Source organism: Engystomops pustulosus, chromosome 11 (assembly GCF_040894005.1).
Source record: "Engystomops pustulosus chromosome 11, aEngPut4.maternal, whole genome shotgun sequence".
Taxonomy (NCBI): Eukaryota; Metazoa; Chordata; class Amphibia; order Anura; family Leptodactylidae; genus Engystomops; species Engystomops pustulosus.
In genome coordinates this window covers 77,940,261-77,965,350 of record NC_092421.1, presented here as the reverse complement: position 1 = coordinate 77,965,350, position 25,090 = coordinate 77,940,261, and the positions used below count along the sequence as shown (strand labels likewise).

Below are 25,090 nucleotides of genomic sequence, written 5' to 3'. Positions count from 1 at the left end.
CATAAGCCCCCGATACATTCTATATAATACATGGCGATAACATCCTGCCCCCCCCCCCCCCCCCCCCCCGTCAGCAATTTGTTGTGTCCGGTATTGCAACTCTGTGCCATTAAAGGGTTTTCGCACCTCCATAAGAAATGTCATAAGATGTGGATTTAAAGGGGTCCCTAACCCAAACCTCCCCCCCCCCCAGCGGCAGCAGTGGCTTGGCATTCCACGGATGGACGCCAGCGGGAATACTCACTATGGCTCGTTCTTTGTGAAACATCTGCCTCCTGTTATAACTTTCCCTGGATTCGTACCTGGCAAACAGACATCACGTTACCAAACAAATCCAAACTCTTCAGAGCGACCGGTGCGGTGAAGTTTTATGTCAACTTACCTCCGGCTTCTGCTCCGGTATCTCCGCCTGTAGGGTGACCGGGATCGTGACCGAGATCCGCTGGAAGACAGCGAGCAGGAGCAGGAGCGGGATGAACAAGAAGATGAGGATCTAGAGGAACGTCTGGAACCATAACTAGATCTGGAGGAGGAGCGGGATCTGTGTCTACTTCTAGATCTGTACCTGGATCTGATGAGAAGACAGAAGACGAGATGAAGTCACATATAGAGCAGCCGTGCACCCGGACGAGGCGGATTTACTGCAGTCCAGGTGTATATACACTTCAAATCTTAGAGGGAACCTGTCATCACATTGCTCACAGATGCATGTAGTGGCAGGTTCATGTAGAGCCCTAGTAACTACCTAAACCCCTTTCAGCTAAAAATTGTTTCCCTCAGATCCCCATATATTCAACTTTATAATTTTACCTGGTATCCAGGGTTGTATATAGCGAGTTGAGGTCAGTGTGGCCTCCTCTGGCTGAAACCAGCAGCTCCTCCCCCCACGCTTTCTCTTCATGCAGCAGTCATGTCATGTGACCAGGGTCACATCGCTGGTCCTTTAGCCTAACATTAGCAAACTGTACACCAAGCATATATCTCATGAAATCACAGCAGCCTGCATGGAGAGGAGTAGAAGTCCGTGCAGGCTGCTTTGATTTTTTTTGTGTTGACACATATGTGCATGGGATACAGTTTGCTAATGTTAAAAGGCTAAAAGACCTGTGATGTGTCATATGACATTAAGTCACGTCCCCCGACTCACTGTATAGATCTCAGGCAAGTTTATAACTAATTATATGGGAATCTAAGGAAACAATTTTTAGCTAAAGGAAGAGGGTCAATTATTAGGGCTCTAAAGGAACCTGCCACTTGCGGTATTTGTGAAAATGTGGTGACATATCCAGCATAGACCTTTTAGACCATAAACAAATGCAGCCTAAAAAGTTCTAGACACTTTAAATTGAATGGACACGTGGGTTTTGAGGGAGGTCCAAGTGGTTGCATCACTACTGATCAGATAGGTGGGGGTGGGACACTTCAGATTGTAGGGGCTTTAAGGAAACCTGCCATCAGGATCCATCCTAATAAACCAGGGACATTACTCATAGATCCAGGCACCGGGACTGTGGTATCTTCTTATATTTCTTATCCATGGCCTCCATCATTCTAAAATCCCTTTTTACATTTATACCAGAGCCCCTACATGCTGCAGCTTTACAGGCTGTTACACTGTCTCACTCCCCCGCCCTCCTCCCGCACACTGTGAAGTGCTGAGGGTGAGGGTGTAACAGCCCGCAGTGCTGCAGCATAAAGGGGCTCTGGTAACACCTCCAGAGCTTTTGTGGCTCTTAAAGCATAATTTTACTAGTTGATATTAGAATGAAAGAAGCCATGGATAAATATAAGATTACCAGTGTCACAGTGCCTGGATCTATGCACATGGTTTATCATGCTGGATTTTGATCATCAGAAGTGAAAAGGCCTAAAAGGGAAATTTACCTTTATGCTTCGTATTGCAGCTCAGCCGTATTCACCTGAATGAGACTGAGCTGCAACTCAAACTGATTGATGTAACAACAGGACCAGGGATGTGGAAGAGGGGACCACTGGAGCGCCCCAGGTGGGTGACGGGAACAATCTGATATTTATCATCTATCCTAAAGATAGACTATCATCATGGAAAACCTGGAATACTCCTTTAGGGACATTGCATGAAAGTAAAAAAAAAACCCACAGAGCCCATGTTCTTGGCTACTATTGAGTAGTATGCAGAATACACAGTATAATGAAATATATCAGACCGTGGCTGTGTACAGCACGTCACACCAGTAACACCCCAAAACACTGGAGGCCATTGTCTGGGCGCTCAACATTCTCACATCAGATGTAGAAAAAGATAACAGCCCAATAGCCGCACAGTGTCCTTATGTCGGATACGGTTTACAGATTGCCGCAATCCAACTTCTAAATCACTGAATACATCACCAACTCGTCTCCTGTACGGCTCACCTGCTGCATAATGACTATAAGTAAGTATCACATGTACTAATGATATTCATTCATTTTTATTCTTGCATTAATAAACAGCACACACATTCCAAGCTCCGAATGACCAGCGCCTTTTAATTTCACGAAGTCTTAGTCAGGGTCTGCACACGACCAAGTCTTGGTGGAAGGCAAAAAGCGTTGGGAAATTGGGGCTCATCTTATGTACTTTGTGTGACGTTCATTAATAAAAGAAATATCCGCACTACACTAGGGACGGAGATTCATTGAACTAGTACACTGATCATATGCGGTTGGACGCCCAGCGGGAAACTTCCCAAAGCCTTGGCCATGTAGACTGTAGCCAGTGTTCGGTGGTGTTCCTGGAGAGATGTGTATTCAGACCGTATACACTCACCGGCCACTTTATTAGGTACACCTGTCCAACTGCTCGTTAACACTTAATTTCTTATCAGCCAATCACATGGCGGCAACTCAGTGCATTTAGGCATGTAGACATGGTCAAGACAATCTCCTGCAGTTCATACTGATGCTCGGTTTGGGGAAGAAAGGTGATTTGAAGCCTTTGAACGTGGCATGGTTGTTGGTACCAGAAGGGCTGGTCTGAGTATTTCAGAAACTGCTGATCTACTGGGATTTTCACGCACAACCATCTCTAGGGTTTACAGAGAATGGTCCGAAAAAGAAAAAACATCCAGTGAGCGGCAGTTCTGTGGGCGGAAATGCCTTGTTGATGCCAGAGTTACCAGTTACAACCAAGGTAGGCAGAAGAGCATCTCTGAACGCACAGTACGTTGAACTTTGAGGCAGATGGGCTACAGCAGCAGAAGACCACACCGGGTGCCACTCCTTTCAGCTAAGAACAGGAAACTGAGGCTACAATTTGCACAAGCTCATCGAAATTGGACAGTAGAAGATTGGAAAAACGTTGCCTGGTCTGAAGAGTCTCGATTTCTGCTGCGACATTCGGATGGTAGGGTCAGAATTTGGCGTCAACAACATGAAAGCATGGATCCATCCTGCCTTGTATCAGCGGCTCAGGCTGGTGGTGGTGGTGTCATGGATCCATCCTGCCTTGTATCAGCGGCTCAGGCTGGTGGTGGTGGTGTCATGGTGTCTTTGGGCCCCTTGGTACAACGCCACAGCCTACCTGAGTATTGTTGCTGCCCATGTCCATCCCTTTATGAGCACAATGTACCCTGTAACATCTGATGGCTACTTTCAGCAGGATAATGCGCCATGTCATAAAGCTGGAAGCATCTCAGACTGGTTTCTTGAACATGACAATGAGGTCACTGGACACAAATGGCCTCCACAGTCACCAGATCTCAATCCAATAGAGCATCTTTGGGATGTGGTGGAACGGGAGATTCGCATCATGGATGTGCAGCCGACAAATCTGCGGCAACTGTGTGATGCCATCATGTCAATATGGACCAAAATCTCTGAGGAGCTTCCAGCACCAAACTATGCCACGAAGCATTGAGGCAGTTCTGAAGGCAAAAGGGGGTCCAACCCGTTACTAGCATGGTGTACCTAATAAAGTGGCTGGTGAGTGTATATATGGATAAAAATCCATATATCACAGTCCTGCTGCTACCTTCAACATACAGAGGTCAGATTACACATCTCTCCATTGACAATACATAACTGGCTGCAGACTGTATGATCAAGATTTGAATGCGAGGTCAGACTTGAATGGAAAAATATATCTGCAATGTATATCATGTCAAAGTAAAAAGGTGAAAGTAGAAGGGAACCAATTACTACTATAATATCTGGTTTCATACATCCTGAATACTTGCTTCATGTGGTTAGGGAGGAGGAGATTAGCAGAATGTACAATTCTAATTGTATAAGGACCTGTGCAACCAATTCCTCCGCACACTAGATATCTACACAATAAGAACATTCACATTGGATTTGTTGCTGAATATTTTGTCCAATCATCTGGCCGGAGACACTTATGGACCCTGCTGCGGAATCAGCCCAAATACATTTATGAAACATCTGCTACATGTGAATGTGCCATATACAAAATTATTCTCATGAAGGGAAAACCAACGCAAAATTCACCACAAATGTTAAAAACGGATATTTGTCCAGTCTTGTCCACCCTTCAGAAACAGGTAGTCACTTAAAGGGATCACAAGTGTTTCTAGAGAAAATTTATGGGCTGAATGTATTGAAACTGTGTGGCCACGAGGTACAGTGCACCCGCTCTGGCTCAACGGGAGCACAAAACTAAGATAGAAAGGGCGCACCTAACCCTGCAGCAGCCGACAATCTCCCCCCCCCCCCTGCCACCCCCCTGGTGTCCCCAGTTTCAGCAAATGATCTTATTTCCCAATAGGAAGTTATAGAATGTTCTAACAAATTATGTATCAATACCCCGCCATTCCAAGATGCACAGGTATATGCTGTGGACCAAAGCACAATCCTCAAAGTCTCGCTATACACACACCGTATGATACACATGAGAAACTTACGTTCTTCTCCTCTTGGATGCAGGTGAACCTGACCGAGACCGTGAAGATGAGGATGAAGAAGATCTTGAATCAGATCGACTACCACTAGACCTTCCTCTGCGGGATGACTTCTGGGGACTGGGGGAACCCTTATATTTCCTATAGCAGCGCAGAGCCCTCCGTGATACCGGAGCGCCTCCTCTTTTCAGATCAGTCCTACTCTGTCCATTTTCACTACGACAAGGCGAGGAATCTGGAGACATTAACACTGAACCTGGTGGACTGGAGACTGCAGGCTTTGCCATAACATTAGTCCTATGGTCCAGGGGATCTCTGCTATTATCCTGAATGCTATCACAAGGAGCCAGTGGTCTGATGGGGCCACAGGTGGTACTTTGGTTGGTGACAGCTGAAGGTGCACTTGGCGGAGGCTGTTTGGGACAAGCCTTGCTCTGCTGAGGCTTGTTGAATTGCACTATGGGTTTGATGGTGATATTTGGATGGTGCTTCACGTTCCAGCGAGACCCTTCTTCACACCGGGAGGGTGCAGCAGGAGAGGCGTCGGACGTTTCCTTATTTTCCGCGCGCTGGCTCGACAAGATGCAGTAATCGTGGTCACCGGAGGCGACGTGGATGGGAGGCAACGCAACAGAAGGGACCACATTGCGGTTTTTCAAACGGCTTTGTGGCAATGGTTTCGCCTCGATTAGTTTCGCAGTCTTCAGAGGTGAAGAGGTCTTCTCCTGTCCATGCAGAGACTTGGACTTCGCAGCAAGAGGCCCAGCAACTACAGACTTCCAGAGCTGATGTGGAGGCGTTGCAGGAGGAGTAAGGCCTAAGAGATAAAAAGTAGCCCATTACCATCTACAACCAAGGTTTGCATAACGTGACGCAGAATTTACTGCACATACAATCACAGGTCACTGATCTCTTTGGGCAGTATTCATATTGGAGTGGATGCCCAACCAGGTGAATATCTGATGCCTCCTGCTGCTCCATTCACTGCCCATGGCAGTGCCAGAAGCTTGGCTGTCTTCAGCACATGGCGCTGGAGAAACCCAAATGTTGTGCTCAGCAAATTTTTTTGTTTTAGCACAACCATAGTATGGAATGGAGCATCAGAACCCATCACTGGAACAATTACAAAGCACAGAACCCCAGTTCTTATGATTATTGGGAGTCCCAGCTGTAAAACCAGAAAATTGTTATCCCCCATTACATGGAAAGAGGATAACAACAGTTGCTAAAAAGCTCTTCAATGGAGGGACTGCACCTTTTGAAGCCAGATAAGAGGGGGTCCAAACAATTGGAGCCACATACTGGCAAGTCCTTGGAATTTCCCCCATGTGAATGGAGCGCAGGTTGGGCATTTATATGGTGCATTTCAGGGGACTTCATTGTTGTGACCATAAACTTCATAAACCAGAAGAGAAAAGTATTTCCTGACCAGCCATTGATGTGACAATAGCTACTCACCCGCTGTATTCAGCAACTCCGGTGCCAACTGCTTCTCATGAATCTTTTTCTCCAATGTTTTCCCAGTTCTGTCAAAGAAAAAAAACAGATTACCAAGACAATCAACACTTACATAAGAAACCAATACAAGCTACAAACTAAAAGTGGCTTTAAAAAGGAAATCTACCACCAGGATGAAGGATTGTAAACCAAGTGCACTGACATACTAGTGTGTGCACCCTCCAGCACACAAAAAAAGGCTTTTGAAGCTATGCAAATGAGCCTGAGGGGCTTGAGACTCTATAGGTGATAGTGGCCTGGAGCCCCTAAGTTTCATTTGCATATTTTTAACAGCTTTTTTTTGGGTAAAAAACAAACAGGGCATAAGAAGTTTAAAGAAGAGCAGATCCTGCCAAAAGGGGCGCACACCAGTATGTCAGTGTGCCTGGTTTACAATCCTTCATCATGGTAGTAGATGTCCTTTAAAAAGAGATTAGATGGTCAGCGGGTTCATCTGGCATTGTGTAGAGTTGTGATCAGATTCTTCCGATGGCAAATGTCCAAAGAGAGGAGGATAGTTTCAGCTGGATTATGACATATCCAATCCTTTGTCCTCATCAGAGATGAGGAACCTTACAGAATAACCCCATCCTCAATGAGAACACATGCAAGCTCAGCCAAACATGCATGAATGGAGGGCAACAGTGGTCATACCCAATATGTATGGCCAAGTATATAATATTGCCTCAGATGTGCATTAGCCAGATTTTAGATGTGTAGTTGAATTTAGATACGGAAAAATAAGTACAGAAAATACTTTCTACAAGTACTAAAATAATAAAACAATGCATGATATTTTGCTGGACAAAACCTGAGGTACCATCTTTGGGGCCAGTGCACCTTAGACTAGGGGGCTGTCTCATGGCACAGCATTGTCTAAGTATAGGTCACATAAGGGGGGCGCACTTCTGGCAGGAACTGGTATTGCATCTCATCTTAAACTGGAATGAAGTGCAGTACCAGGCACGACTGATGGAGACAAACACGATAAAGCATTACAAGAATTTGGCATATTCACTCCATAACTATGTCCGCTATGTAGGTTCAGCGGCAGGCAGCGGTGTGTAGCTGTAGGGTAACTCTCCTACTTACCCCGAGTTTCCTACAGCCAATTTATCAGGATTTTGAGGGAGACGTTCCTCTTTAGCTGCAAAGAACCAAACGTGTTAAAACTACCGGATCAGGTGGGGGGGCAAAGGCTTCAATAGGTCATGTACAAAAACAAGAACGGAGGAGTCTACAATATACAACATCTAGAACCTGCACCGTGTTCTGGACCACTATGGGGCATTAACCCTTGACTGCTCACTACCTCTGGAATCACTGCAGAATTACATGAGAATTTTCAGTATAAATCAGGAGGGAAAATATAATAGAAAACAAAATAAATTTTCTTTTTGCACAAAGTCCAAAATAAATGGAAGGTCACAGGGTCACGGCTAACAGTTTGGGGGCCGCTCTCCTTTCTAGAATAATGAACTTGATCCCTTTAAGTCCGAATGCAGAGCAAGCTATTCCCAGTAAATTAGGGCCGATGCAGACTAAGCACATTCCCACCTCCCCCTATACAAAGGGATGGTAGAGGCACAAAATTATACAAGGGGTCCACGTATAAGGGACTGTGCTATGGAGACACAGATTTTTACCTTCAGACTGCTCAAACTGCTCCAGGAGGCTGGTGAGATCCGTCGCTTCAATACCTGGATTACAATAAGAAAGTCAATTTATATCTTCATATTTAATATATGAAGGGTTTTTCCACCCCCAGACAATAAGTGGCTTGGCCTGCGGACAGTGCGTGAAAGTGTATTACATGAAAGCCCATTATGTAGTAGAGACAGCAAAAGGGACATTGCTTGTACATGGTGGCCCACTGAAGTTAAAGGGATTTTCTGGACACAAATAAGGAGAACCACCATAGAATAGATTCTTAATATCAGATTAGTGGGGGTCCAATAGCCAGAATCCCCAAAGATCAGCAGATACAATAGCTCTGTTCTCTGGGTAGTGGTCAGACCAGGTTACGGCAGCTCAGCTTCCATTGATTCGATCAGGAGCCAAGCTACAGTGACTGTTCAGCCACTATATGAAGAACAGCGCTGTCCGCTTCCAAGTTCCATTCTCAGTTTATCAGCTGCTGATCTGTGGAGTCCTGAATAGTGGACTGACGAAAAAACACTCCAAGAGAATGTCCCAAAGGGTATTGGATTATATGACGATTTCCTTTTACTACAATGTGTTTATCTACTGGTCAACTATGTTAGGGATTAATTGGGTGGACCTACAAGACGAAAATTCGGTAGATTGTCAGTCCAGAAAATGGGGCCTATATATGTCCAGTATTTTAGCCCTAGATTTGTGGATCCTCCACTGTGGTGCTGCAAAGTGGCTCAATGTGCATAAAACTGTTTGATTACCAAGTCTCAAAAATGTTCTGCTCCTCAGGGGCGGGACTACAGGAGTATAAACTCCACCCCCATATAAATTAATTGTAAAAGTTTTACTGCTCACTGACCAATCTGTAGCTCCAAAGTGGGGATGCACTTTGACTTTTTACCTGATTCACAAGCAAAACTTTTCTCCGGCTCCTTCTGTTCAGATTGGGCGATGGTCTGGGAGGTTTCCTCAGAGGTGCACAGAGTTTCAGCACGAGGGAGAAAGACGGAAGACTCCTTTTCTTTGTCAGACATTATAATAGTTGGTTCCACTTTTACTTCCACCACTTTATGGACAGGTTCTCCTCCCATGGTTGGAATCTTCTCAGCTTCTGGTTTCTCCATTGTTGCAGGTGCTCCATGCACAGGGGTTTCTTGTATGTGCAGGTTAGTGACCTCCTGCACCTTCACCTCTGCCTGGGCCATCTGCTTTAGCGGCGCTGGTGCCACCTGCACTCCTGGCTGTGTATTTGAACTGGAAGGGCTGGAGGACGGTTTTATCTGAAAGCCTAACTTTTGGGCTTTTTTCAAAATCTCCATTATTTTAATGACTACTTGGTTTGCAGATTTGAGATCTGCTACAGGAATATTTGCTTTCTTAGTATCGGGGGGAGGCACATCTTGAGATTTCTTTGTGGTTTTCATTGCCAATGAGGTTTCGGCTTTATGGGCAGGGCTCAGATTCTTGTCGGGCCTGATAGCCTCCGTTTTTGCAGCAGCTTTGGGCACTTTCTGGCCTACTCTATTCTCAGATTTCAGCACAGGCATACTGTTAGTTTGCGCGATTTGGGGGGCAGCAGTCTGGGGTCTGCTCTCATTAGGCTGGACTATAGCTTCCTGCAGCATCTTCTGATCCGGTGGCACAGGAAAACTGGTAGCACTAAAGGGAACAGGCATTTCAGGCATCCCCAGCGTCATTTGGGGATTTGGCCAAAAGGGCATTGGCGGCCCCGAAACCCAACCAGCAGGATGTACAGGTGGCACTGCAATAGGCGGTGGTGGAAATGAAGGCCAAGTCATCACTGGTGGTGGCTGTACTGGCATGACGGGTGGCATAACATCTGGATAATGAGGAACTGCTGGGGGAGGTGGCATGCCAGGGTAATACGGATGTGGAAGGACATTGGGCCACACAGGTGGATAGAATGGAGGTGGCATATTAGGCTGGGGGGTTATCATTGGAGGGGGAGCCACTTCAACCACAGCTGGACATGGTTGCCGAACTTCTTGACTGATCGATGGGTTCGGAGGCAACGTGGTCTGAACAGAAGTTGTGGCCACAGGAAGATTTTGTGGAGGAACATTGGCAGCCTTGCTTGCCGGGCATGCCGATACTTCTCCTGATTGTTTTTTTGATTGTGCGGGTACTACTAGGCAAGGCAGCTCTGCCAACTCCGTAGGCGGTTCGGGAACGGTTGGCCACTTGCTACAAGACATATTGTCCCGATCAGGGATCGGTTTGCGGTGCTGAAGTCTCTTCCTATATTCACTTAAGCTGAGCGACTTGGGTTTCACTTCCTTTGTCAGATCAGAAGAGTCGCCATCCTGCGTATCCTCAACCTTGGAGGCACCCGCTTCACCGTTACTGGACTGCTCTTCACCGCCGCAGGTTTCAGAAGCCTTCAAAGAAGAATCTGGACTTTCTTCACTTTTAGGTTGCTCAAGTATTGGGGTTGGTTCTAAATTCTTATCAACGTTAGCAACTTCTGGAGGCACCACCTGCTCGATTTCTTTAGTAACAAGTTTCACCGTCTTCTCAGTCATTCTCTTCTCCGCGGTGGAACAGTCCACACTTGGGCGAGTTCTCCCTTTTGTCCGGCTGATCTTAGAAGAGCGAAGCTCCATCTGTGACTCCTTTTTAACTTGGTCTAAAGTTTTTATTAAAAAGTCAGATTCCTGCAAGGAAGGATTACTGGGGCGGCTTGTAAGAGGCTGTGTGATACTTTGAACCGGCGCCGGTGAATCTGGAGACTTGTCTTCTGTAACAATCTTAGCTTTACTTTTGGACTTTTTAGACTTAGATTTTGACCGCTTTCCCTTTAGTGGCGCCTTTTCCTTGGTGGCCAGTCTTGTGGTATCAGGATCACTACTTTTCTTACAGTCCTGGACATTTTCTTTTGAGTTAAAATTGTCATCAACATTCAAACACTTTACGTCAGCCGCTGGAGGTTGAGAAGACAATTCTTCTAATTCAGGTAAAGACTCAGATTTCTCCTCCATGGCTTTATTCTTTTCATCAGGTTTGTCTGTACAATCCATCTTGTTAGTATTCTCCATCTCTGGTACTCCTTGCTCCGATGAGCTCGGGGGCTCAGGCAGATTGTCACCATCCAGGTCCATTCCCTCTATACCATCTAAAGACTCAGTACACAACACTTCAGGCGGTGGCTCCACCACCACAGGGACTTTAATACATTCTCCCTGGTCGGACACGATCTCCAGATACACGGTATCGCTCAGTAGGTTGTCGTCGTCTTCGGACTCTAGGCACATGGTTATGGAAGGCAGGCAGTAAGGATGCATGTATTTTACCAAGTCATTAAGGGCAACGTTTTCAGTATTAATGATACACGGCGTTCCTTGCATTAAGAGTTGTTCCTGATCCCCATCGTTATTATCGGCGTCTGTGTCCACGTTTCTGTCTAATGCAATTACACTGGAGTTTTTATCAGCGACATCCCCGGGGCTCGGCACTTCTTCATCCTCTCCATCACTTCGTTGTTGAGTTGCTTCAGTTTCTGCCCTGCGAGGTAAACATCCCCTCAAACTTTTATGTCTGCTACGTCTCTTTGGTGTCGAGCTGATGGTATCTGGAAACAGGTCCCAGTTTGGGCCAGAACAGCGCCCATCCATCTGTAACGTAAAGTAAGAAACTATCAGACAGAAGATCTAATTGTAACAGAAATAGCGCCAACAGATGATCAACTACTAATCCCTTAAATGGGTTGTCTGGAGGTTGAGATGCATGGTTGCTTCTTTCCAAGAACAGCGCCACAGCCTACTGTGGCTAGTGCTGGTATTGCAGCTCAGCAATATAGAAACAAATGAAGATTAGGTGCAATTCCACACATTACACGGTCTGTGTGGTGCCGTTTTTGGAAGAAAACAGCAATTTTCCCACTTCAAGGACAGACATTTTTATTATTTTTTTTACTCACTTTATCGGTGCGCCAATTGGCCATAAAAGATGAAGGCGCCCACCAGCAGTGCTGTTAGGTTATTTACTGCGATCGGTGCTCGAACCAAGGGCGGCAGTTAGAGGCAGGTGACTTCTGTGTTATACAGCTGACACCCGCCCGTGAGCCCTCTTCATACATCCCACGCAGCACCGCAATGTTATAGTAAGGGGTTTAACCCCTTCGCGCTCCGCGGCGGATATATCCGCCACGGAGCGCAGTGACTTAGCGCTCAGTGGCGGATATATCCGCCACGGCGCCTATGCCGGCTCGGCTCTGGATCAGAGCCGAACCGGCATCGGGAAACACGGGGTGCCGGCTGTAACTAATAGCCGGCACCCCAGTGTAACACCCGCGATCGGAGTTGTCTCCGATCGCGGGTGCTTAACCCGTTAGATGCCGCGGTCAGCGCGACCGCGGCATCTAACAAGTATCTGGGGGGGTCTTTCCCCCACGATCGGCCCCCCCGAACCGTTTTCGGGGGGCGCCGATCGTTGCTATAGTAACTCTGGGGTCCGATCTGGACCCCAGAGTTACTAGCAAGAATTGCCAGTAAGATGGCGTCTGTGACGTCATCTTACTGGCAAAGTGCCAGCCTATGCAAGTGCATAGGCTGACACTGATAATACTCTGCAATACATGAGTATTGCAGAATATTATCATGAAGAAGCAATCAGAAGATTGCTTCTTCATGTCCCATGGTGTAAAAGTGAAAAAGTAAAAAAAAAAGTTATTCAATAAAAAAATAAAGTCATAAATCACTAAAAATGCCCCAAACCCCCAAAACATATAAAGAGACATATAACTCAAAAAAAAAGTCTAAATCATAACACAAACCCCACATATATAGTATCACCGCGTCCGTAACAACCCGTAGAATAAAAGTAAATCATTATTGAACCCCCACGATAAACGCCGTAAAAAAAAACTGTTATAAACCCTCCAAAAATTATGATTTTTACCTTTTCAATCCCACAAAAAATGATATAAAATGCGACCAAAAAACCATATGTACTCAGACATGATACTGGTGCAAAGTACAACATGTCCCGCAAAAAACAAGCCATCAACCAGCTCCGTAGCCAAAAACGTAACAAAGTTATGCCACTTGGAAGATGGCAATACAAAAATTATAGATTTTTCCCCACATTAGGGTTTTGTTTGACAAATTTAGTAAAACGTAAGAAAATATATTCATGTTTGGTATCCCCGTAATCGTATCGACCCATAGAATAAAGATAACATGATTATTAGTCTATACGGTGAACACCAAAAAAAAAAAAGTCAAAAATCCAGTACAGAATTGATGCTTTTCTACTCCTGCCCTCAAAAAAAGTTCCTAAATTTTCAACAATAGGTGATACCAACCCCAAAATGGTAACAATGGAAAAAGCATCTCATCCCGCAAAAAAAATGCCGTCACATGGCCCCAATAACGAAAAAGCGAAAATTTTATAGCCTTCAAAAGGGGCCAATGAGGAAACTAAATTCCTGGCAGCTGCAGCGCCCTCCTTCCCTTCTGCGCCTCGCTGTGCCCCCATAAAACAAGTAACGGCCACATGTGGGGGGTCTTTGTACTCAGGAGAAATTGCAGAACAAATTGTATGGTGGGTTTTCTCTTTTTATATTTTGGAAATGTGTAAATTTTGGTGCTAAATGAACGTATAAGGGAACAATATGACCATTCTAAATTTCACCTCCATTTTGATTCAATTACTATGAAGATCTCAAGGGGTTAACAATCTTCGTAAAAGCTGTTTCTGATAGCTTGAGGGGTGCAGATTTGAAAATGGGTTGGTTATATAGGGGGTTTTGATGCTAAATATGTAAAATTTCATTCCAAACTGTATTTATCCCCAAAATAGTCAATTCTGAAAATCCGGAAAAGCGATATTCTATTTGCAAGCCGCGTGACGTCAAAATATATTATCCAGACATTTCAGAAATTATGAAAATGTAAAGTAGACAAATGGGAAATGTTATTCAGCAACTTATTTAGCTGGTAAATCTATCTGCCTGAAAACGTGATGATTTAGAATTTCGAAAATGGCAAATTTTTCAAAAAATTCATCACATTTTCTTTTTTTTGTAAATAAACGCAAAACTTATCTGCCAAAATTTACCACTAAAATGAAGTACAACATGTGGGGAAAAAACAATCTCAGAATCGTTTTGATAAGTAACAGTGTTCAAAAGTTATAACCATATAAAGCGAAGCAAGTCAGAATCCAAAAAAATCGGGCTGAGCCTTAAGCTGTAAAATGGCTGCGTCCTTAAGGGGTTAAAGGATTTGGACAAGAGTACAAAAACAAAGTGTATAACTGACCCCCTTTGAATGGAATTGTAGAAAGCTGCAATCCCAACTTTTAACCTGGACTGCAATACTTTTTCCACCATCCCCACCAAGAAACAAGAGCCTATAGCAACAACTGAGATGGGCAGATGCGGGGTTTGTACTAGGTCTACCTTATCCCAGGTCTATCCGACCATCTCCATGATCAGTAGTTTGATTTACATTACCTGTCTCTCTGCTAGCAGGGTGGGGCGAGTCCCAGGGGAGGAGGAGCAGTAGTGTGTGTGCGCCTGTGTCTCCTAATACAATTCTTCACCCCTCTCCCTGCTCAATGCACATGACAGGAAGTAGGGAGGGAGCTGGATGAGAGGAGACTGACATAGGCACACACAGGCTGTAGTTGCCCCTCCCTGTGGGCTCACCACATGCTGCTGGAAGGAAGCCAGATAATGTGAATTAAACTTATATAAAGTACTGGAATGATTCAGAATGCCTACAGCAGAGCGTAGGCTGTAATAACCGGACACCAGCTTAAAAACACATTCCTGGTAACAGGTTCCATTTATAGGAGCTCTGAATTTTCTCTTTATTGAGCACCTACTCTGAATATAGGGCTTGTTCGCAGCTTAATCCTACAACATAAATGGGGGAGAGCTGCAATACTTAGCACAGCCACAATGCAATGTATGGCACTATGCTTGGTGAAGAAAACAAACCTACCATTTGTTTTTATGCACTGTGAAGCAAGCATACCTTGAGAATGCTATAGTGGTTTTGCTCAAAAAACTATTCAGGACCTTGGGAAAGCTGGGTTGCATGCAGGCTGCCTACATAAACACATTACACAGAGCTTCCTGAACTGTCCAGACAGAACTAATCAATGTGAGCTAGATTACTTCTGCCTGTCAGGACAACACAGTGATGACTTATTCTCAGTTTATGCTAGGCAGGACAAGGCTGGAGCAGTGCATAAATAGGGTGAGGAGAAGGGCTGGGGCAGCCACAGGAGCAACAGAGCCTCATTATCATCATTTTATAATTGTTTTTTCAGCAAAACCACTCAGTTCACTAAACAAGATATGTTTCTGCACCAGTGTAGCTACAGCAGTCTCAAGGTATGTTTGGTTCATAAGGCATAAAAACAAATGGTAGATTTCCTTTAAATCCGCCTAAAAAAACCCCTTTTATACAGCAAGTCAGGTGATAAAATACAAGTGTATGCACTCACTTTGCTGGAAGCAGCTCTGCGCTGGGCGTCCACCGAGAACATCTCATGATCAGGTGGGGTACGGGATAAACACAGCAACTTCTGAAACAAAAAAAAAAACACTTTGGAAGATTTTGCTTTTGGGGTTCAGATGTTATAAAATGTTGAAAAATGGGGAAAACGAAATAGTGTCCCCTCAGACTGTGTTCTGGGAACTCCAATTATGACACAATGTGTATTTAGACTCACTGTGCTGCCATCTCTGTCCCTGGGCGACACCAGGAGTTCTGTATCCGGAATGGTGTCAAATGGCGACATGTTCTCATCATCGGCGTTGTCCAGTATCTCGGTCAGCGCGTTCAAGAGAGACAATTCATTTTCATCAAAAGGATCTTTGTGCTGAAAAATAGAGGAATACACACGTTATAACAGGTGTATAAAATATAGTGCCACCCATGTGCACAAGTCTGTGGATGGAATTGCAGCTAAGCCCCATTCACTTCATTGTAGCGGCTCTTCCCATAAATTTGAGTGCTGCAGCCATGTTTGTTCTTTAAAACTAAAATATCAAGAACAGATAAACCAGGGACACTCACTCAGTGATCCAGGCACCGTAATTATGCTAAAGAATCAGAAAGGATCTGGGTGTGTTACCAGTGCACCTCCATGTTGCAGCTTTACAAGCTGTTATACTGTCACCCCCTTAGCACTTCCCCACTCACTGTCTGCAGTAAGCTCAGAGTGGTGGTGGGAGTGTTCCTGCACAGTGTAACAGCTATGAAGCTACAACACAGAGGGGCTCTACCATTTGCACAATTGCATAATATTTTAGAATGAATGAAGCCATGGGTAAATATAAGAAGATACCACAGTCCCGGTGCCTGGATCTATGAGTAATGTCCCGGGTTTATCAGGATGGATTTTGATGGTAGATTTTCTTTAAAAAATGCTTTAACCCCTTTAAGAAGGCAGCCAAATACATGATATAAGTAATCGATATACAGGATAAACTGGTCAAATACAGACAGATTGCTTATCGATTGTGGCTCGTACCTCCGCCTGTGCACCAGGATCGTCAATGATGGAGATGATGGAATTGTCAATGTAGCCCTGGAAGGATCCCAGGAGTCCTCCTGCGTCCAGGGATGACAGCGTCAGATCGGAGAGGCCGTCACACGTCTCGTCTTCCTCCAGGTCATGACACTGCAAGATAAAAGATTTCTTAGACACACAACCAAAGGGAATATTGTACTAAGAGTTATACCAAAACAGGATAGCGGGGTCTTTAGGCCTTCTATTAGTTTATCCCACCCCATTCCCAGTTTGTGTTCAAATTAGGTACCTCCGCTTATATACGAGTGTATACAGTAATTTCAAGTCCCCCCAAGAAGGCTGATCTACCCCAAAAGACAAATGTAAGAGAGGACAGGATAACGTGGAGAATCTCCATGGGTAATTGTTTCATCACTGCATTGCTAGTTAGTTCAGCAACTGAAGAGGGTAGGACTGCGTTCACACAACGCCAAAGACCGTGAGATGTCAACCCAACAGAAAAAAACTCTGAAATATCCTTGGTGACAAAGTTATGGCCACGAAATCTACAACAGTCACAGAACTGAGGAAGAGGCTGGAAGAAGAGAGGAGCAGATCCCAGCAGATCCATGTGAGAGACTAGTGAGGTCCTGTGGCCAGGGCGGAGGTCCTGTGCTCTCCCTACTGAGTGGTGACTGCTAGGACCTGCGGATGATGTAATTGTAATCTCTCTTCCATAGTCATTGCTGTTCTCTAATTATTATCACGTTATGATCAGGGAGTTCCTGACACCTGTCCTAATGTGACCTTCCCTTTAATAAGTTGTGCTATAGAGCACAGCAGAGCAGGTAACACCAACGCTCCAGATATCGCCCAGGGAGTGATTCTACCTAAAGCCCAACTCCGGCGTCCTCAGAGCCGACACAGGAAATACAGGTCAGACAGGAAACTCCGGAATTACAGCTCCACATGAAGTACAGACACAAAGCCTCAGCGCTAATGCACAATATAGCCGGCTCCATGTGCTGCTTCCATCATACACCAGGGATGGAGACGTTCCCCATGTGAGAGGGATCCTGATACAATCCAAATGTCTCCTGCTTTCTATTGTATTGCTGTCCTCAGGACGCTGATACGATTGAAACTTGTGATACAGCAGAGATCAATAGGTTACTGCTCAAATTGTCATGTTGGCACTTTGCAACATAAAAGTGGGTTTTGGATGTAGTTCGGGCACTCTATCTATAGGGTTTGCCATCACTGCTATAAGTAACAAGACCAAATTAATCTGTGCTGTGATTGGTTGTCAGGTTTACTCTTCATTTTGATAAATCAGGAACCCCTCCTTCCCCTCTTAGACTCTTGGCTTAAATGGGATTTCCAGTAACAAATTAGCCTCTATCCACAGGAGAGGGGACAACTTGTGTATCAGTGGGGAGTTCAGTTATGGGGGTCTGTTTCCCCCCTCCCCCAAATATGGAGCAGCTGGTCGCATTAACTACAATAATCTTAATTATTATAGCGCCATCATATTCTGTAGCGCTTTACAAATCATAGGGGACATATACAAATATAATATCACAGTCTATGAGGATGAGGAGGCGACACACGAGGTATAAGAGCTTGTATAATGGTCCAGCCATTCTTTATAAGGAAACTGAGTAAAATAAAATACTTAAGGCCGGCTGGTCTGGGGTACATCGGACCCCCTTCGTGATCTGTGGGGGTCAGCATCTACGGATCCTTTTGTCACTGCTGCACTGATTTGTCCGTACAGACATTTGTGTAGGCGCTTACATTACACAGGAGATAACAGGGATGACGCCTCCCAAGCTAACAAAATCATTATAGCAGGCAAAGGTTAGAAGTCGGCCCTCGAACCTTCCAAGTTCCTGCTCCTCACTAGATCTATAGTCTGACAACCTTTGCTCAGAACCAGTTATGTGACATCAAGGACCTCCATAAGGGAAATCTACCATCAAAACCCATCCTGAAACCAGGGACATTACTCATAGATTCAGGCACCGGGGCTGTGGTATCTTATATTTGTTATCCGTGCCCTCCTTACTTTTAATCAGCCTAAATGACACTGGGGAGTACCAGAGCACCTCCGTACTGCAGATTCACAGGCTGCTACAGTCCCCTTCCGTCAGGACTTTACCTCCCTGCCTGTTGTAGTATCACAACGGGAGGAGGTCGTGTATCAGCCTGTGAAGCTACATGACAAAGGGGCTCTGGTAACCCCACCTCTCCCTCTTCTAGCCCATTGAGTGTTACCAAAACCACCCCATGCTGTGGCTTTACAGGCTGTTACACTGTGAAGGAGCACTTTCCTCTGTGTGAGATTACAGCAGGCGGGAGTTGCAGGGGCGCGAGTGCTGAGGGACTTTAGGGGAGATTGTAGCAGCCTGTGAAACTACAGCGATGAGGGGCTATGGTAAAAACCAACCTGAGCCACCCAGGCTTCTTAGCATAATTATACAAGTTGATTTTAGAAGGAAGGCCATGGATAACAACTAAGATCATAGTGCCCGAGTCTATTAGTAAGCGTTCACGGTTTCTCAGGATGGAGTTTGATGGCAGATCTCTTTTAATTGCCATTAGTAAATATCATCCCGTTAATGTGGACAATCACAAAATCTATATCTCGGCACAACGAGCGCCTATGGCCTCACTAAAATGTGACATATGAAACTGTTCCCACAACATTTACACCGGAAGAGGCTGTGACACTTACTGTCAACCATATTAGTCCTCATGGGGTTTAAAGGGGTTTTCCCACGAAACAAGTTAGGTCCTATTAACAGGATAGGGCCTAACTTGCTGATGGGACCCCCAGAGATCACAAGAACAGGGGGTCCAATGGTGTCCCAGGTAGCTCCCCCTTCGGCGATCTCCATCAGCTCCGTAGAAATGAATGGAGCAGAATGGTCATGCGCAGCCTTCTGCTCCATTAATCTTAGGGAGCGACGAAGGGGCCCACGGAAATACCCGAGACCCCAACAGACCCTTGCCCTCGTTATCTTTGGGGCTCTCATCACTGAGACCCCACTAATCAGCAAGTTAGGCCCTTTCCTGAGAATAGGGCCCAACTTGTTTTGTGCGAAAACCTGCAAGAATACAAAATGCACCAAATCCTCAATTTGTTAACATATCCTTAGAAGCTTTCCATAAAGGAGTCTGGCATGCAAAGAAAGGGAGTTTTGCCAAAAATTGCAACTTTTCACCAATGCCCAGAATAAGCAATAGAAATTAGTTTTATAACCTCTAAAAGAATAAAAATCAGTGTGTCCTGCACAGGCGACTTGTCCCAGCGTTATGTGAATAGGGACTTTCTACAGCGCAGCAGGCGAGATCCCAAACTACATTGGCGTGAATGCATGCAGCCCAAAAATGTTGCAACCCCTATAGAAGCAATGACGTTGTGTAAAGTTTACTGCCCAGACCAGGATCCTGTGCACTGCTCCATCCCCACTGCCTAGAATTACAGCGTTACTTTGAAGAAAACCCTCCATGAGGAATCTACTATCAGAAGTAGATGAGATGGCAGATTCCTCCTCCTGCCTCTGCCCTAATCTGTAATGTAATAATCCTGGAACCTAACTTGTTAAAAAACTTTATTTTAGTAATATGTAAATTATCTGCAGAGGCTCCAGGGGCGTGTCCTGGCCGGGCACTGAGGGCTAAGGTCACGCCCAGGAGCCTCTGCAGTTATTTACACATCACTAGATTTATAACAAGTTGGTTTCCAGGATTATTACATTACAGATTAGGGCAGAGGAGGAGGAATCCACCATCACATCTACTTCTGATAGCAGATTCCTCGTGGTAGGTTTCCTTTTAAGATGTAGCAATAAAGTATCCGGGAATATTGATTTAAGACTGAACGGGTGATTCATTTGTTACACTGCGTCTGTGATTCATCGCTTCATGTAGGGCAGTAATACAATGAAGTGACTCAGGGAATTACAAATCATGAGCTTTTCCAAAGGAAAAGGAAGCCAAAGTTTCAACTAATTCCCTATACTCTGGTCAGATGCATAGGAAGCTAATTTGGAGGAGTAAGACCAATCAGACCCCCTATCATTGCCATAAATGCCCCCCCCCCATTCTGGTGTTTGGGAGGGCAGTCTGCTGGATAGTGACGGACTTTGGGTAATCTGATTAAAGAGATCTCCCGATAGAGAATAGGACCAGCGTGTCAGTGCTTGGGTTAAAACCACCGCATCCATGTGGTCGATTTCCTTAAAAGCAGCAATGCAATGTAATGCTTTTTTTTCTCCAGTGATGGCGCTGTAGGGAACATGAACATTTATTGCCATGCTCCAGTTTCATAGTTTCATAGATGCAGGTCCCACATCTGCAAAATGCATCCATATTCATAATAGGAATTCAGCAGGTAGCCGGATGGTAAAGTGCTGCAGTTACTGGGGGTCTTGTGTAACTTTACAGGGAGTTGGGGCAATTTTTGATAAACATTTGCCCCCTTCCCCCTGCTAATATAAACATATCATAAGGACTACTAAACAGTATAGCAGGAGGGTCCGCAACCACACAGAACAACAACTCCCAGCAACAAAACCTCCTTCAGCTACTCCCAGAAGTCAATAGAGCATGCTGGGAGTTGCAGTTTCACAAAGAGTGATATTCCCTGCCATAAGGGGAAACACAATTTGTGAATGAAACCAATTAAGGTTTGTAAAAACAAAAACAGACCAGGAAATAAAAACAAAACAAGTGCACTGAGGAAGGAACACAACAAGGTTTAGCCTGCCCTGCAAGAGTTAATCATGAGGTCAACAAGCGGCAACGGGAGGAGGAACTCCACGCCACGCAGGCCGCATGTCTCCGCAGCGCTGATGTGTACACATGGCCGGACCGGGAAATTCACAGACGTCACGTGGGGCCCGCTCTACAGCGCCTCCCATCACACCGCAACATATGGTCATGCTCACACACATGTATATACTGCAGCACTACAACTCCCAACATCAATACCAGGCACAGCTGCCCCAACACTACAACAACCAGAATGCCACAAGCTGTAGTTTTACAATAGATGAAGATACAAAATCTCATCTACAGGTACACAACACAGAGGGTTAAACCTCCAGAGAACGCACATCCCGCTGCAGAATCCTGCAGCAAAGTCTAAGTTTTCTTGCAAAAGTCGTAAAAACGCAGCTTTTTATTAAAGTCGTGACAGCCCAGCGGCTCCAGGCACAAGGCGGAGGGTTCCTGTCCTCACTACAGCACATTTGGTGCAGACAGCACGTAGGACCATAGCACCCTGTAGTGTCGCTACAAGTCTGCAGATCCCACATTACACATGCACTCAGCTGCAGAGCATGCACGTGCGCTTAACAGAGGGAAGCGGCTACTGCCAGACTCTCAGCCTTAAAGGGGTCTTCTGAGTTTACCGGAGGCAAAAAGAAAACGGATAACGTGTTATTGTCACAGTTGAAGGGTAATGGCACACGTGGCGCTTTGAAAGCGTTTTTGGGACGTTTTTAAGCAGTCCATCAAAAAAGCGTTTTTGATCAGTTTGAATTAAGGTAATTGTCAAACCTGTCAAAAAAAAAGAAACAGTTTTCCAATAACGTTTTTGAATAACGCATGCATTTATGCGGTTTTTAATGCACAACGTTTTTGACGGACTGCTTAAAAACGGGCCAAAAACACATTCGAAACGAAACGCCATCACTCAAAGGGAACAGCTTTTAAAGTTCGTAGGAAGCAACATGCTGCAGGGAGCCCCGGACATAATGAGAATGGGACCCCCAAAAATCAGGAGAACGGGGGTGGAGTAACAGGTACACAATATGTTGCACAGAGGAGGGGCATCTCTGGCGCTTCCATCCATCCATCCCTGTTTTCTCCGCATTGCTGGAGGTCCATTCTCATAATCGGTTGGGGTCCCAGCAGTCTGACCCTTCTCCATCAGCTTGAAAAGTTGGGACAACCCTCTTAAGTTCCAAAAAAGTTGAAGATCCCAACAGACCAGAGCTGGTGAGGACAATCTTACCCCAGTGACCAATCACAGGTCTTCATAGTCACAATGAAGAGCAAGATCACTTGTGCTCATGAGGCCGGTGAGGAATAGAAGAAATTGGCGCCGTAACAGGGAGGATGGAGCAATCGCATAAACTCCATCGTATATTTTTACCAGCCTCCCAAAAATCCTTTAAGAAAACCGCTTTAGGAAAATCGGAAATGCTCCTCCTCTTCCTCCCGTGTCACTGCGGGAAGGTCAGTAACAGACCCCAAGCGATAGACGGTCTATCAGTCACACCACGAGTTTTGGAAGTTTTCAATAAGATGAGAAGTGGGGACGCCCCCCACATTTTCCTCCCAAGGACATCCCCAATAATATGGAGCCGATGCTTTATACCCACTGACCACTTCCCAAAACGCAAGGTTTTACCAAATCCCCCAAATTATATACTAATTTTTGCAACCATTTGGGGGATTTGGTAAAACAAAGTATTCAGCGCCGCGCCCATCACACGTGCAGGTCACAACACGACCGAACATGGGGGCAAGAAACCAAATATCACAGGAGGAGGGGCCGGTAATTATCTACACATAATTAGGACGTGATCATCAATGTATATTTTGGGATAAAAAGTTATATATAAATGGGTCATAAGTAGATCCTACATTTTAAAAAATTGCTGGGATGCTATTACAGACCAAGAAAAATAATGGAATTGGGGGGGGGTTATACTTTAGTAATACAGACCTGGAGTGATGGATTGTTAGTGGCAAATTATGAAAAAAAGGGAGGTAGAATTATTGTATTACAGACCAGGGGTGAGAATAAACATTAGCATATAGATGGGAGGTGGGTGAGAAAGTAACAGATACAATGTATATAGAGGTAACATAGAAGGGATTATATACAATGTATTACAGATCAGGGGAGGGGCTATAAACACTAATGGAGAACTGACAAAAATTATACTGGGAGCGGAAGATAAATGATAAAGCACAGGCCGGGGCTGATAATTATGTAGTGTAGAGTAATAAACAGCAGGATCTGACAGACCAGAAGTGGGTGATATTATATAGTATTACAGATGTGCAGGGGTGATAAAAATACAGTGATATAGACCTGTGTGGGGTGATATTACAGATGTGCAGGGGTGATAGATATACAGTGATATAGACCTGTGTGGGGTGATATTACAGATGTGCAGGGGTGATAGATATACAGTGATATAGACCTGTGTGGGGTGATATTACAGATGTGCAGGGGTGATAGATATACAGTGATATAGACCTGTGTGGGGTGATATTACAGATGTGCAGGGGTGATAGATATACAGTGATATAGACCTGTGTGGGGTGATATTACAGATGTGCAGGGGTGATAGATATACAGTGATATAGACCTGTGTGGGGTGATATTACAGATGTGCAGGGGTGATAGATATACAGTGATATAGACCTGTGTGGGGTGATATTACAGATGTGCAGGGGTGATAGATATACAGTGATATAGACCTGTGTGGGGTGATATTACAGATGTGCAGGGGTGAATATATATGTACATACATATAGTTATAAAGTAATGTAGACCTGTATATAGACTTGTGTGGTGGGGGGGATATTATAGAGTATTACATATGTGCAGGGGTGAGGTGTATATATAGTTATACAGTGATATAGACCTGTATATAGCCCTGTGTGTGTCTGGGGTGGGGGTGATATATATAGTTGGGGGGGGGGGGTTGCCCCCCCGGCGCCCCCCTCCCTGGGTGTACACCCGCACATGTGCTGCCTGTCCCCTCTCGCCCCCCGGGCCGGGCACAGGCTGTCGGGTGCGGGCGGGAGGTGCGGGAGCTCCGGGCAGGGCCCCGGCACACACACGCGTGTTCTCTCCCATCCACGTGTCACACGCTGCCGGCTTCAGCAGCGCCGCGCACCTCGCACAGAGGCCGCCCCGGCCCCGCAGCTGCCCCGCCGCCCGCCTCCAGTCTAGCCCCGTACCTGGAGGGGGCCTCCGGCGGTGAAGAGCTCCATTCCCCCGATGGTTAGCGTCTCCTCTCCCGTTCCCCACCGCGCCGCCATCTTGGCCCCTCAGCTCCGATCCTGAGCCGGCAGCAGCAGCAGCTCAGCCGTCCGGGAACACGTGGTGCCTGCCGCATGGGAGGGGGCGGGGCCAGCCGTCACTCACTGCCCGGAAGACGGCGCCTGGGAGGGGGCCGCCGCCATCTTGGTTGGGGCAGACAAAAAAAAAGTCCGTGCTGAGGAATGTTATTGTAAAATAATATGCGGAATTCTATAGACATTCAGCCATTAGCTTGTATCATGTCATATAATAACTACTACACCACGCAGTGTATTAGAAAATGATCTGAAACTGTACAATAACACCCAACACCCCGGAGCCGCCTATAAAAGTGTCATCCATAGTGCCCCCTGTACCAGTGACCCCCTAAGAGAGAGTCATATGATGTTCCAACTATTAGGGACACAGAAGATCCCCAAAAAAGTGGTAAATAATGTATCTAGTGGGCCCATAAAGGACATTTACCAACCAAGCCATCCTGATAAACCAGGGACATTAC

The 25,090-nt window shown here is 45.5% G+C and overlaps 1 protein-coding gene and 1 long non-coding RNA gene across 3 annotated transcripts in view; one reads left to right on the top strand and one right to left on the bottom strand.

The window, feature by feature from the left end:
• The window catches only part of LOC140105704 (uncharacterized), a 150,771-nt gene extending 145,732 nt beyond the window's left edge, over nucleotides 1–5,039 (top strand). Inside the window, exon 3 of one of the 2 annotated variants that reach the window (XR_011850624.1) lies at nucleotides 4,903–5,039. This is a non-coding gene — a long non-coding RNA (uncharacterized lncRNA). The remainder of the gene's footprint in view (nucleotides 1–4,902) is intronic. The other variant, XR_011850623.1, reaches the window with a different exon arrangement.
• PPRC1 (PPARG related coactivator 1) overlaps nucleotides 1–24,714 on the bottom strand; it is a 29,620-nt gene extending 4,906 nt beyond the window's left edge. Inside the window, exons 1-11 of the mRNA XM_072129729.1 lie at nucleotides 24,510–24,714; nucleotides 16,539–16,688; nucleotides 15,735–15,884; nucleotides 15,507–15,587; nucleotides 8,932–11,662; nucleotides 8,021–8,074; nucleotides 7,467–7,521; nucleotides 6,336–6,403; nucleotides 4,881–5,694; nucleotides 383–571; nucleotides 245–302 (exon numbers count right to left, since the gene is read on the bottom strand). Of these exons, the coding sequence (XP_071985830.1) occupies nucleotides 245–302; nucleotides 383–571; nucleotides 4,881–5,694; nucleotides 6,336–6,403; nucleotides 7,467–7,521; nucleotides 8,021–8,074; nucleotides 8,932–11,662; nucleotides 15,507–15,587; nucleotides 15,735–15,884; nucleotides 16,539–16,688; nucleotides 24,510–24,590 (4,431 nt within the window). The 5' untranslated portion in view covers nucleotides 24,591–24,714. The remainder of the gene's footprint in view (nucleotides 1–244; nucleotides 303–382; nucleotides 572–4,880; nucleotides 5,695–6,335; nucleotides 6,404–7,466; nucleotides 7,522–8,020; nucleotides 8,075–8,931; nucleotides 11,663–15,506; nucleotides 15,588–15,734; nucleotides 15,885–16,538; nucleotides 16,689–24,509) is intronic.
• Between the last annotated feature and the right edge of the window lie 376 nt (nucleotides 24,715–25,090).